We start from the raw sequence: 15,380 nt of genomic DNA, 5'->3' as shown, positions 1-15,380 counted from the left end.
AGAGAGGACCAGGGAGATGTATTATGAGGAAGTATCACTTGTCAGTGCTAAATCTTTTCTGGGGGGCTGTCACCGCTGTCATCCCAGTGCAGTGGCAGCCTCTGTGATAACACCAATGCTGTGAGTCAGACAGGGAATAATTCATCACCCATTGGCGGCCCATCGGATTTATGGTTGCCTCTCTCTTTTTCCACACACAGACACACAAACTCTCTCCCACTCTCTCTCCTTCTCTGTCTACAGAGAGGCTACAATGAGAAGGAATGCCATGTCCCTCAAAAAAAAGAGAGAGAGAAAAAAAAAAAATCACCCAAAAAAAGACAAACACTCAGACACACATTTCATACACACTTCAAGAGTGTGCCACCTCCGACTGTAGAAGAGTGGGCTGCCGTTGTACTACTTGTTTACAGACACCCGACCCATGGAAAAACAGCCTTTTGGCATGCCCTCCAAACTAAATACACACCAGCAGCAGACACAGAAAGTGTTTACTAAGCTTTCTTCACTTTCCCTTACCGCCTTGACGGGTTTCTAGGTGGGTTGCAGGAGTTAGACAAAATCAAAGAAACACCAGCAGAGGAATGAAAATATCCCTTTTCCTTTACGCAAATTATTTCTTTTTTTCTTTATTTTCTTTACCTTTCTGTAATTGACTCAAAATAAGTCTTGGCAGTTTATTTATATGGAGCACAGAAATAAAATAAATAAAAACAAACAAACACAGGAAATCAGTGAAGGATCACCAATTATGTGGTGGGGGACATTCTTTTCCTCAAAGGCACCATCTTTTCTTACCATCTTTCGAGTACCAGCAAAAGTTTGAAGAAGCTATCGAATGCGTTCATGCTACCTTCCAGGGGAAAAAGCATAAGCCAAACTTGAAAAGGGCAATTCAAACCTCCCGAGTGATGATATCAAGTTTCTTGATTGAAATAACCAATCACAATGGAGCCAACTGATTTATTTTTTTCTTTTCTTTTTATTTGTCTCTCCTCATAATCTGGAGCACTGAGTGGAAAGTCATGGCTGATGTGATTTGGGTGTTATTATCGTGATGGTAAGGGCCACAGTTCTCTGGAGTAATTACTGACTAGACAGAGGGCCTGATTGACCCAGACCACAAAAACCCATTAGATAAAGAGCGCACCCAAACAACACTCAACCACGGGGACCTAAGCCAAGCTCTGAACACCGACTGTGGGGTAAGACAAGATTGGCAGAAAAGACTCAAACACAACATGCCCCCCAAATACACACAGCTCAGGAACATAATGTCAAAGCATGCTGCTTAAGTTTATTTGGAGATATGTTGTTTAGTTCAATTACTCTGCTTTTTGTCTGTTACACTTACTATAATACAATATAAAATGTTTCTCTTTCTTTCATCTAAAATTCTCTTTTTTTTCTCTCTCAAAATTGTGCCTTTAAATTGAGGCATGTTTAACGTACAAACAATAGGAAGGATATTATTTTATCTCCACTAAAGAAAACAATTCTTTACACATCACTTCCTTTTTTTCCTCCCAGAATCAAACCCAATTTCAATGGTTAGTGGGCTGCTGTTTATACCAACATTAAAAGTAATTCCACATTTAAGTAAAAGCAGATAGACAATAAAGATCACATTAAGGCAGCATGTGCACTCGTACATCAGGCACATACACAGACATTTTGCCAGGAAAAAAAAAACACCTACACGTTTCATTTAAGTCGAGTTTCATCTTAAAGAGCTGCAGTGCAACTTAGGGGTAAAGACGACTTCACCAGTAATTGAGACGAGGAAGCCTGGCAGAAGCATTGATTTGAATTGTTGAGGCTTACGTCGCCTTCAAACCATATGCAGGGTTGTTTTGTTGTGTTTTGGTGTTTTGTTTTTTTTTTCTGGGTATTTCTAAATAGCTGCTTGTTACAAATGACTGTATGAAGGGTTTCTACAATGAGAACAGAGTAGATAACAAAGACAGTATAAAGAATAGAAAACGTCACAGATATAAAAGGGTTGCTGCAACTTCCTCTGTATCTACAGTATACACTCAGTTTTTTGGATTCCCCCTCAGGAAAACAACAGATTCCTGAGCGATTACTGCTTTCCCATTTGATCTAAAACTAAGTGGATGCTGCACAGACTGGTAACAAATTTTCATCATAAGTTTGGGTGTTAAGTCAAATGACAAGACGTTCACTCTTGAGGTCAGGATAACAGATATTAGTTATTTATGCCATAGTTAAATTTTTTTTCTTTTCTTTTTTTTTCCTGGGACGGGGGGGGGGGGTTTGAAATTGGCTCATGCTATTTACAGTATTGGAAGACAAAGCTCTGCATCTTTAGACAAAAACCAACTAATCAGGCTTTGTAATCTAAAACAGAATGAGCGCTTTCAGAAGATACCTTATTGCTGAGGGGGGAAGAAAAGAGCTTTTTTTTTAATCCTTTTGAAAGGTTTGTCTTTTGTCACTTTTTTTTTTTTTTTTTTAATCTTGGGTGAGAATTTGCTTCTATTCCCGGAAGCACACCGGAAAAGTACAAAGGTACATCTTAACTTTATGCAAAGTGGCCTGCCTTTTAAAACTCTACACATCCCGTCAAATACAGCAATAAAGGTGCTGCTGTCCTGTCAGAAACACACGTTTTTACCTCAGGTGACATGATAGCAGTCGGAGAAGGAAGAAAAAAAACCCAGCATTCTTTTTTGCCATCAAAATACAATTACATATGCATGAAGAACAATTCATATCAGATATGCTAATAAGTTCAGAATAATCCTCTTAGAAGCAAATGATATTAATCTAATTATAACAAATATATGGATCTTTTCTTTGTGTGCACTTCTTTTATAGACTATGGGCATGTATATAAAGTCTAAGGGAACGTGAAGATTTTTTTTTAATTCTACTAAAAAAAAAAAGAAAAAAAAACATGTGGAAAGTCAATTAAAAAAAACATCTGTTTATAGAAAATACGCTTAATTGTAAAACAATGACCTTTAAATTTTCATTTCAAGCAGTCTACAATAAAGGTCTTTGTAATGTAAATAAAAGTTCTTCAAAAAAATCACATAATTAAAATAAAATAAACTGAGATTTACTTATTTCAATGCCCTCCAACTCTCCTCCTTGCTTTCTGCCTTGTGCACCAAGTGACACAAGGACAAGTCGAATAATTGTGGCGCCTAGAAAGCAGAAAAAAATGTAAACAGTTCATTAGATGGGAAATAAAAGGCGTAAAAATACCCAGGGGCAGAGTGTAATGAGGGGCCCTAAAGTTCCTCTGCATACGCTTATTCCCTCTACTTTCCCAAGCTTTTCCTTTTCACCCTGCAAACACGGGTGGTGGCATAGCGGGAGGAGTAATTAACTACATTCAATTTATTATACTGTGTTCTATTGCAGGCTTTTCCACCAGTAGGAGTGCAACAACTGAGCAAGTTAGATTTAATAACTCTAATGTCCAGATTGATGTGACTGCCTCAAACAGGCATTCAGGCTTTTTTTATTTTCATGTTATAGTTTCTCCAGCAATTTGCAAAAACATTACAACCGCCACATTAAGTAAAACTTTAAGAAAAACCTATGAACACACAAGAAAAGATTTTAATGGTCATGAGTGGGATGTAACTGATAAATAAGAACATATCCAGTCAGGAAGAAATTTTAAATTAAAAAAAAAAAAAAAAAAAAGCAGAAGAGTAAAATGTCTACAAAAATGCAAGTTAAACTCAAAGGTTATCTTTATCAGTTCTTTTCTTCCCCAGCTGTGATGTTTTCTCAGGTGATGTGCGGACCAGCACCAGCAGATCCCACTCTGGTCCTTCCCCCCCCCCCGCCACAAGTGGGGGCAGAAGTGGACTGACGCAGCATGGCGTTTAAAGGAAGCCAAGACCTTTAAGCTGGCACAAGTATCACAACAGTATCTTCAATAATGCATCTCTGCTTAGCAGGGGTTTAACACACACATGAACACACACAGTCGGCACAAAGATGAAACACACACGCAAAATTGTTGTCTTGCATCTTCTATTCTCCTTTAATACAAACAAACTGAGAGAGGTTGTTCAATTAAGTGTTCTTTTTGAAAACATTTGATACATTATGAGACAAAGGAAAGCAGCTACAGCTAGGATTGTCACAGGAGGGTGTCATTTGAGCCTTTGCTTTATTGTGCTCTTTGGTGCCATTGAATCCTTCACTTGTGTCTGCTGTGTGCATGCGTGAGTGCATGCGTGCACATGAGGGCTACCGTCTGTGAGGATGGAGACTTCTAGGAGTCTTTGCATCATGAGGAAACCTCCTTTTGAGAACGAACACGTTGCAACATATGCGAACGTAGCCCGGTGTGTGTTCTCTCCCCCTAACAGAAATGCAGTCGTGGAAGAGAAGCCTAAGCTTTAGATAACAGCATGAGGCCTCTCATTAGCTCACAGGTTGGAGCTTTGGGGGCTTCTGCACACAATGCATCATGTTCCACTTCCTTGAAATACCTCAAGGAGTCTCAAAGAGGCGATTGTTGAAAAACGAAAATAAGGGTGAAAGATCAACCGCTGCAATGTAACGAATGATCGTGGCTCATATATAAGCAGGTGAAAGATGAGAAGGCTTTAATAGTGCATCGGCTTTAACTGGGACAACTTGAAAAAGTGTCTTTTTATAAATGTAATGTAAAAATAAATGAAAATGTCCAACTTACAAGTGTATGTATGTCTAAGTATCATAAAATCTATCAACTTTTAAGATTAAGTAAAGTGGATTTTGTTTTGGGGGAAAACCTAAAAGTCTGCCAGTGGCATATGGTACTATTCATATAGACCCTTTCATGCTTATACCTCTGTGATACCAATGGTGTATTTCCCTGTCAAAGTCATTTTTACCGTTAAGTACAGCCGAGATCAGTCAATAAGCTTAACAACTGTTACCATAAAGCAAGAGGCCGGGAGACTACTGGAGAACAGAGGAGGAAGGGGGGAAAAAATACTGCATGTGAATTCCAAACAAAAGAGCAAGTTCAAGGAGTGCTTTGATGGAAGGAGCACCATATACTTTTTGAAGGCCGAGGGATCATCTCTCAGTGGTTATTTCTTTAAGGCACGAGGGCCAGATTAAACCCAATATTCAAATATGAAGGTGCTTCTAATGAAAAATCAAAGGCTCCATTTCCTCTCCCACTCCCCTTCCGTCCATCACTATTTTCCATTCTTTATTCTTGTTTGGTCAAATTTTTCCTTTTCTCAAGTCCATAGTTGTGCTGAGCAGACAAGAAGAATAAAAGTATATAAAGACAGAAAGAATAGAGTGAGAGAAAATGAGGAAAGAGGGAGGGTTATAGAGATGAGGGACCAAGGTGCTGGTGGTGCAAAGCAGAGACAGACGGCATTGGTTGGAGGAGTAAATCAATAGAGCAAAGCCGATGGGGAGGCGGGTAGCCAGGGCAAGGAGAGAGGAGAGAGGAACCAGCGCAGGGGCCTGGGCTCCGATCACAACGCTGGCTTCTGGCGTGCAGTGGGGAATAAAGTAGGCCTCCCTGGGTCAGCACCAGAGAGAAAGGTGAGATTAGAGGAAAGTGGAGGAGATATTTTCACAGAGAGCAGGTGGGAGGGGTGGGAGAGGTGGGTGCTACAGGATGACAAGGATAGAGTGTGTATATATGTGTGTGTTTGTGTACTGGAGGGTAGGAGATGTGCATACTGGATACCTGGCAAGCCAGGGACCAACTGGCCCATTAGCCTGTGGGCACCTACATATGGTTCACTGAACCCCTCTGCTGAGAAGAGCTCCTCTCCTATCAGTCTCCCCATCTTTTTTAAAGATACTCTCACTTTTAACCCCTTCTCTGCTTTGGAAAGAGACTCAGTCCTGACCTCGATTTATGATTCATTTTTGTTTGATGTCTATTCTTGGAGTGTTATCTAAAATTGAAAAATGTAATAAAAAAAATAAATAAATAAAAAAAAAAAACTAGACACAAAAGGAGAGGAGACGGGCCTGCTGAGCATGTGCACGTGTGCGCGTCCATCAGTGGACACGCACACAGAAGACCATTGCCTTCAGTGCTTTGCCTTTTATTGTCATGTGACCATTGTTGGAGCTGAATAGCTAGCTTATTAGCATAAGAATACAGCAGCACACATAGAGACTTAGCCAGATCATTATCTCTATATATTTATGTATACTTTGTTATTTCACTAGCTGGAACACATTCAAATGCTGATGAGGCCAGTAAGGCCCCCTTCCAAAACCCTTCCAACATGTGCCCTTCTGAACTTCCCAATACACGAAACAGTTTCCCGGGTGTCTGCAGGTTCTGCACTGGAATTCACTACAGTGGTTCAGAAATGAGAGAACTGACCATATAAGAACTACAGAGAAGACTTGCTTAGCCAGATTAATAAAAAAAAAAAAAAAAAAAAGAAATCTAAAAGTATGTTGAATGATTCAACACAAGAAATAATAAAACAAATGACCTCAACTGTTATTAAAAAGATAAACATACAGATAAAAAGCATAACTGCAGAGAAGAGGAATTTAAAGAGCAATTATTTGATTTAATATATTTTTTAAAATGAAAAAATGTTTTCTGTGAAATGAATGACTTGTTTTTACTAGAATAAAAAATATACAGCACAAGAAACTTGACAACAGAGAACAAACAAGTGCTCTATGTTGATGAGGGGAACAAAACTAAAGAGTTTAGTCTCACTGCAGGAGTAAGCCGATGCTCTAATGCTGGCCAACCTCTGGGATAATTGAAAAAAGGAAAAAAAAAAAAAAAAAACTTAATTCATCTTCCACAATGTAATTCTGATCAAGGCCACAGCCAGATTCCACTGCAGGCTTCAAAAACACCCAAGAAAAGGCAAAACTGTTGGTCACTGAGAGCAAACATGCTACCCCTTTCTTTCTGGCATGCTCCCTCATTAGAAACACTTAAGATGAGAGGAAGAAACTAAGTTTAATTGTATATGTGTGTGTGTGCACATGTTTGTGTGTAGGGGCTCTGAGCAGGGGTTAAAACATGTGTAAACATGGAAGTCAACTATTAAAGAAAAAAACCCAGTAAAGATTATATGTAAAGAATTGCTCCTCTATTTAGTCCCTTCCTCGGTCTTGCCTTCTCTGAAGCTTACTTATTAAAAATCAAATGCCACTGCCTAAAATATAGAGAGAAAACACAGACCCAGTGATTCATAATATATTTCATAAATACTTCATGAATCCTGCGCCATACTTAAGCCAGTCTGGCAAAAAAAGAAAACATTGTCACCTATTCTAGTACCAGCTTGTCAGCACATCACTGGGGAGTGGGTGTCACATGTCACTTCTGGTTTACACCAGTGCATGGGACAGGCTCGGTGCATGAAAATCGGGGGTAGGACAGAAAGAAGAACAGAAAGAAAAGTGATGGGGAGGTGGAAAGGGTAGAGGGAGGAGGGGGTGTTATCATATCATCGCCCCATGTCTTTATATGCTCCCCTTATTATCTATGGCCCCCACTCTCTCCAGTCACTCAATCACACAAGCCCTGAGGACAGTGGGGGACCTGGGAGGGCCTTCGCTTCTTGGTAGACTGAGCCAGACAAGCGTCTGAAAGCTATACTGATCGCTGTCAGTGTGTGGAAGTACTGTGACTTTGGAGGGGCCAGGAGAGATAAGGGAGAGGAAGAAATGATCACGTGGAAGGATAACGGACGAATTTGCACAATGACAAACAAATCCAGTGCTTCAGGCAAAATGCAGATATCCCGTCCATACAGACAAGCGTTAACATAAGGAGACAAAGAGGAAGCAGGGGGTGATGTGCTTGCAAATGTGAGGCTAGGAGATTTTTGTGAGCTGTCCTCTGACAAGAACTCATCTGATTAATGATTAAAATAATTGCCTAAGATAATTCTCAAATCTTAGGCAAACTTTACTACTTTTTAAGTTGGACTTTAGTTTAGTCTCTCCAATTCTTCTTGCCATTAGTTAACTACTAATTTATTTTCATAACATTTCAATTGTTAATTTTAAATCCATCATTAGAGTATGGATATATGTGGGTAGAAAACAGAGCAGAAAAATTCTGCTATCAATCCTTTGTCAAAACTGGGCATCACAAACGATTGACAGCCACAGTAATATTCTTAAAATCCTGGGCTGGTGAACTACACAAGAGCATAAAAATACTTCCTTTTGGAATCAAGAACTATTTCTACATGGGAAAATGCATCTCATCATTTAGACATGTTAGATGCAATCAAAAGATGTAGAAAAAGTAAATATCTAACTAATGAAAGTGTTGGTATTCTACTATGTCTCACACTTTTTTTTATAACTAACGTGACTGTCTCCTTGTGACACTGTCCTTCAACTTAGATTTGGCCCACTGCCATCATATTATCAAACACAAAAAAATTGTTTTTCACATTAATGACAAAGAGCTAATCCACAAAATGAATCCGATCTTAGTGCCCAAAAAGACAACATGGAAAAGCCTGCAACACCACAAATCCACAAAGGCTTGAGGAAGGCATACTGTGCACGACGACTTCTAATGAAAGCCGTAATTCAGAAGAAGAGAGGAAGATCTATTTGCTAACATCTTAAATCTGCACTGAGTACAGAGGAAATGTAGGAGGGGAAAATTCCCTGACAATTGAGAGAGTCCTTTTATAACTAGTTAAGAATAATTAGACTTTGGAGTTGCTGATAGGTTGTTAAGCAACTAACTATGAAAAGAGTCAATCTGCCTTTAGTCTGCTGTGTCTAATAAGTACAAGTAAGCTGAGGCGATTTAAAGCGTCTAACATCCGACTAATGTTGGTCTGTCATGTTGTCACTTGCACAAGTCATCATAATGAGGACAAGGGGCAAAAAACAAGAACCCTTCAAGATGGATTACAACACTGTTAATATATAATCACTATTAGTGTGGTTATTATAAGATGTACAGTTGTTCTAAAAATCTTCCTTCAAAACTAAATTATTGACTAAATTATAAGCATTTTAGTTATTAAAAATATTTAAGATGTCAGAACATCTTAAACATTTTAATACAAATACATAAGTTTCTATTAAATGACTTTGCAAACATTCTCCATTGGAGTTGATAATTAGGCCAAACATGATGATTTCAGGTCCACTTGTAGCTAAACATAAATGGTCTCTGCAACCTTGAAATGTCCATGATCACCCATTTAAAAACAAAATAATACTGTCCAAAAGCCCTCCTTATCTTCATCGTCTTTTGCTCTTGTTCTTTTTGGTGGGCTCACTTTAAATACACTTTTAGCTCTGAATGAAACCATATTTCCAAGAAACCATACTGTACATGCTATATAATGAAGAGCTTGTAGACCCTCAAATTAAATCAAGAAAAAGCTCAGCAGCACTGAAAAAAATAATCTGAAGAATTTCTTTTACAAATTTCTCAACAGAAGCACAAACATGGAGCTGAAATGTGTGTGTGTGTGTGTGTGTGTGTGTGTGTGTGTGTGTGTGTGTGCGTGCGTGCGTGCGTGCGTGCGTGTGTGTGTGTGTGTGTGTGAGAACGAGTGTAATGTTAAGAGTCACACATTAGCTTCTAAACAACAACTCTTTTTAGTTTCAAAAGGTATGTTCACATTTGATGCATCAAATTTAATCCTTAACTACCTTTTATATTTGTATTTACACATTTGAATTAAATATTCAAAAGCTGTTACAGGCTTAAAAGGTCCAGCCAAATCACTGAATGGTGTCAGTGCCCCAACTAAAACCTGCATTTTAACTCGTCTTCATAAGGGATATAAAAAAAAAAAAAGAAACATATTCAGTACAGACAGTGATTTCTTCTATTCACCTCAGCATACCTCAAAAATAAGCTGTTCAATATTTCAAGGTTAGCTGATTCTTTGGAAATGCATTAATTATCTCCCAGGGCAGAGACTAAGAAACATTCCAAAAGAGTTTATTAAAGGAAAAAGGCAGTCCAGACATTCTCCTTGACCGTGACTGAAGCTCCAAACAATACCCAACAGACAACTGGAAATTAGGAAGGGATAGTTGCAACCTTGTGACAGCATGCCTCATGATTTAATTTTGGAATCTATAATGGAATAAAGCTGGGAACGAGTAGGAGACACAAAGAAATCCTCAATTCAAATCTTACTGAATATACTTCTTTACTGCGCTTCAAATGAATAAAAAAAATGACCGCATTGCATTTTCACATCTTATAAATACTTGCATTATTTACTGGGAAAAGATACCAACCTCACATAAAGGCTAGTTGATGATCTGGTATACGTTTCAAAAGGAACACTGTTGTGTGGTAATTAATCACATCTTTTACTGATCTTTGATGGAGTCTTGTTTTGCATCTTATGGCAAATCAACATCAGTTCTCTATTCAGCATTCATAAGTGGGACGAATCAAAAGAAATTAATCCTGCAGCACTGTACAAAAAAATTATACAATGCCTCTCCAGCAATCAATAAAATTGCCTTGACCATCAGAGGCACTCGATTCTACTAAAAGAAAAAATAACGTAATACACTCTTCAGTAGAACTTGTCAGAGAGAATATTTAATGACTAATTATTAACCTTTTTTGAGTCAAGGACCTTTAAATACAAAGCATCTCACATTTAAACCACAAGAGTTCTACTATAGGGGAAAAAATAGCAGAAATGTGTAAAAACACTCTTATATGCAATGCATGAGGGAGAAAGGTATGCAGCAACACTTGTCAGAAGAAGTAATTGAGACAGGAGACGTCAATGTTATCAGTCTCGCAGTATTCATTCAAAACTATATTCCACTTTCCTGAGAAGGTCAGTCTTATTTTGCTTTGATTACTCAATTAACTTTGAAGAGCATGACTACAAAATGTTATGAAAATACATTAAATCAGAACTCAGACTGTTAAACAATATTAAGTGGTGTAATGACCTAATTATACAAGTTTTTTTTTTTTGTAACGCTTGTCTTCAATATCTCCTAAAAACAACATAAAAAAACAGGTCAGACAGTCATATGTGGAAGGATAGAGAGTATACTCCTACATTAGAAAGGCAAACAAGTAGGCAAATGTGCTCAGTATCACCCTCATTGAGGCCATTACTTGGAAGGAAATTCTTAGAGCAATACCGCCATCTGCTGCAGAAAGAGCTCAACAACCATGCAAGCAGCAAGCAAGCGCGAGACAAGCTGGATGGTGACATAAAAAAGCTGCAAAAAGACAGGAAGAAAAAAGGAAGAAATCTTCCAGGCCCCTGCAATGAAATCCATCATTTGATTCCAGACTGACATTTCATGTAAAAATGCCCAAATCTAAAGGTGTTTCAAATATAAATTGGCGATCTTGTAATTGTGTCAGGACTGTAACTAACAGATGTTATCAGTGCTGCTTAATGACTTCATTATATAGTAAATATATATATAATAAAAATTCTCTGGGTTTTGGAAAAGTTTATTCATTCATAAATCTGTCATTTCAGTTAACATCACTGAAGATCAACATTCAATTGTTAACTTTAGGTTCACAAAGTTGTTGAACTAAAAACATTCCTATTGATTTTTATTTACTAAAGACATCCAACCACAAACTTCCATATGACAAAGAATACCTTTGAAAATGGAAATAAAAGGAGAAGCTTTGATATTCAAAATACTTTCTGACGAGAGAGACTGTCCAAAACTGGCAAAACCGTCTAAAACTTTGAATCCATGCTGCTTTATGACAGCTTCAGGCTGTCATCTCATCATGCCCAAGACAGATCATCACGCTAATACAATTAGCACTGCACACATTTTGAGTCCCAGTGTAGAGGTGGACTCCACTATTTGTTACAGAACAGATGTCTGCGGGTCCTTGAACGGACCTATACTGGTCATTTCAAAATGGTGTCTCTTTACTTAATAGATTTCATTAAATTAAGCTTAAGTTGAGCATTCTGCTTCCCTGATCAAAGCCACTTCTAAAAGCCATGCCTTTCTGCTTCCTCTGACTTGAACTAGCTGACCCCATCAAACTAGATTGTCACTGTCCTTTTTAATTTTTTTAAAACTATGGCTTTTTTTTCCTCCACCCTCTTTTTTTTTGTCAGGTTGGCATCCCCTCTAGTTGCTGTAATACCTGTTTGTCAAGGCCCAGCACCTATAAGACCCCCACTGTCTCCTCTATTACCAGAATGAAGCTCTTGGCCACAGCAACAAAGCGCATTTATACACCTTAGGGATGTGTGTTTGATAAGTTGTCTTTCTGGATAAAATGGACGGGTTATTGAGGTCAACTCTTGCCCTGTCTGGAAAGGAGAAGGTATGAAGTCTCAAGCTGGCACACCGGTGGTAGGAATACTTCAAAACTACGGGTGAATGAGAGGATGAGAGAGCAGGTTAAGGAGGTAGACACCCGTGGGAGGCCAGTGGGGGGTGGGAAGTTAGGGGAGATTGGGTAGTGAGGGAGTGGAAAAGCCTTGATATCCACGGAAACCACAACAAAGAGAGAGCTTTTTACATTAAAAAGAAAGAAGATTGCCTTTTTTCCACTAGACACCTTTCGAGCTGAGTGTCATGTCCTCCGCTGGCCTGCAGGAAGTCAGAGGCTGAGCTCGACTATAGCATCTGGCACATCTGAGGCACATCTGAAGGGGCTAAAGTTCTTGCCTTCTGAACACTTGCATCAGGGAGATGAGATATGCTAGATGTAACTGTGAGGCGGGTGATCTTCGTTTGAATATACAGTGATCTGCACACACCACGTGGTGTGAAAAATGAAAATGAATCTCATACTGGGAAGTCAGTTAGATGCTTGCCAATGTTCTTTTATTTCCTGTGCACTAGGACTACCTTGCCACTAACCTTCAGTTTTGCTTTACGGTATTCTGGGCTGTAAAATGTGCCACAACAAGCAAAACGGGATCTTAATGTCATTGCATTTTCTTTGTGTTCCCTCCGTACAAGGGTAAATATTATAAGGTAGGCAGAGGAATCTAACTTTTTCCCCACATATAGGAACCACTTTTCCCGCATACTCCCCAAAGACAGGAAAAAAAACACTAATGGTGAAAATTAGAAGTAATATCTGCCACAGCAGGTTTAATCTACTTGATAATGAAGCAACAAAGTTAAAGATTAGTAATCAGCCAATTACATGCCCAGGTTAAGGAATGCAACCTGTCCTGGCATGGACAACTCTTCTGTGATCTCAGTCAGAATATATTTCTCAGTTGTCTGTTCACAGATCACTTGCACATGATATCTCCTTCTAAATGGGTCATTTATGGTTATTTACCTGTTTTTAGGGATTTTGAAGATAAATTCACTTGAGACATTAAACAGCATTCTGAAGGTATTCAAACTATTTACTTTTCCACATTATATATACTTCAATAAAATCCAAAGAACATTCATATTATGAAGGAGCACTTTTGCACTGATTAACACAGTTTCCTGTAGGTTTAAATATATTAGTCCTCTGACGAAAATCTTGGAAGAAAATCTTTAAATGAAAAGAGAAAACAATACATTTAGCTAAATTCATTCAATTTGGAGATAAGACTGTTTGATTGTTTTGCCAGACAAAAACTGAATTAATTATCCGGTTCAGTAGAGTTTTCCCTTCCATTGTGGAGCTGGGAATACAAACCATATCAAAATTGATTTAAGGAAGGACAAACAAATGTGTTGGCAAGCTCAGGGTCAGCTGTGCTTAGGCTGTGGGTCTATCTTGTGAGTAGTAGAACAACAAAACAATCAGGAGGAAACACGAACAGACATACAGCAAATAAACTGAATAAAATAGAAATAATTGTTGTATTTTAAGCTTTATAATGTACATCAAATTCTAAAAATGTGCCCACAAGTTGTAAGTACAACAAAAATACAGTATGAAAAATGAGTTTATTTGAACTGTATAATTGCTTATTTCTAAAGTATTTATAATTCAGTGAAGTATTCTGAGTAAGATTGGAAGACTACAATATGGATGAAAAGCAAGTGACCCAAAAGACTGGAGTGTTCATTAAACGTTGACAGAGGTTTAAAATAAAGTCAAGACAGTGATTTATAAATTACTAAACAAGGTCAGATTCTGCAGCAGCAACACAAACTCACACAACCTGCTCTCAATGGGCATCTCTTGCAAGTTCAAATATGAACTGGGAATTAATCTATGGGGACAAACCACTGAGATGCAGAGCTGGACGTTATGTGTAGATAAGAATAATGAAAGAAAACCAGTTTAGTTCTGAGAACAAACTATGGCGCTAACAGATCACGAATTTGGATGTGACAAGTTTTAGCTGGAAAACCCAATTGTATTTTTTTTTCCAGACTTGCAGATAGACTTTTGGGATTATTTAACATAGAAATACACGCTAGAATTATATGTTTAAGTGTTTTAAAAACAAAAACAACATTCGTTTTATGAAATGTCAACTTACAAAGTCTTTCTCAAGCTTCTCCATTTCTTGCTTGTAGCTCTTCAGCCTGCTGTTGTACATGGCTCGGCTCTGGATTGGGATTTCTCGGACTTCCAGATCCATCTGCTCCAGCTAAAACCAACCAGGTCACACAATCCAGTTTATTTAATGGCAAAAAATAATCTAGGGCCTTTCCCTTTCTAACATATAAAAACAATTATACCTACAGAAAACAACATGAAACAATCAGAGCAGGAACTTTGCATGTACTAATAACAGAGTTAGTTTGCATTAAAACATTAATCTACAATCTTGCTTTAAGGTAAATGTCTAGTTCAAATGTATTTATATGCAAAAATTCAGGCCTGCTATTCCCAAGTTATGATTTTATTTTCCTTACAAGATTTCACAGTTGTTACAATTTTTGACAAAAAGCTGCTTTTTGCAAAAACAAATAAATAAATCACAACTCTGAAAATATTTACCTTTAAAATTGGTTAAAAATTAGCAACTATAATCTATTAACATGTTTCTGTACTGGTTGTAACAATAAAATCCCTCCTGCCCATGTCACTCAGCTGTGATGAAAGTACCAAGTGAGTGGGGCTGTTCTGTAAATAAATACTATCAAATATGAGGGCTCCTTCATTGCAATGACATGAGCAAACCCAACGATGTCACAGCAGATGAGGTAAAAGTACATTTGATGCATCGGTAGACAGATTTCTTCTTGGCAGATTTGGAGGAAACTAATAACTATGCCATAACAAGACACCTGCGACAACAATTTGTCGCTGTCAGGTGACTGCTCTTTGTATTTTTTTTTTTTTTTTTTTACAGCAACATGAAGATTCCCACCTCAAGATAATGGCTTGAAATGTGTCATAAGGGTGTCACTTAAAAGCAGATTACTGTGGAGTAATCATGTGTAGAGGAAGCCTCCTTTCTGCCATGCAAAGTACGTGCATGTCTGCATGTCATGTCACCACCAGGATAATACAG

The 15,380-nt window shown here is 38.1% G+C and overlaps 1 protein-coding gene across 2 annotated transcripts in view; it reads right to left on the bottom strand.

The window, feature by feature from the left end:
* vti1a (vesicle transport through interaction with t-SNAREs 1A) overlaps positions 1–15,380 on the bottom strand; it is a 127,810-nt gene that overhangs the window by 102,823 nt on the left and 9,607 nt on the right. For both annotated transcript variants that reach the window (XM_079260706.1, XM_079260707.1), the window contains exon 3: positions 14,400–14,510. In XM_079260706.1, coding sequence (XP_079116832.1) covers positions 14,400–14,510 — 111 coding nt within the window. The remainder of the gene's footprint in view (positions 1–14,399; positions 14,511–15,380) is intronic.

The sequence above is a fragment of the Telmatherina bonti genome, assembly GCF_933228915.1.
Source record: "Telmatherina bonti genome assembly, chromosome: 21".
Classification (NCBI taxonomy): Eukaryota; Metazoa; Chordata; class Actinopteri; order Atheriniformes; family Telmatherinidae; genus Telmatherina; species Telmatherina bonti.
The sequence above is the reverse complement of the archived record's forward strand: the minus strand, read 5'-3'. Positions and strand labels throughout refer to the sequence as shown.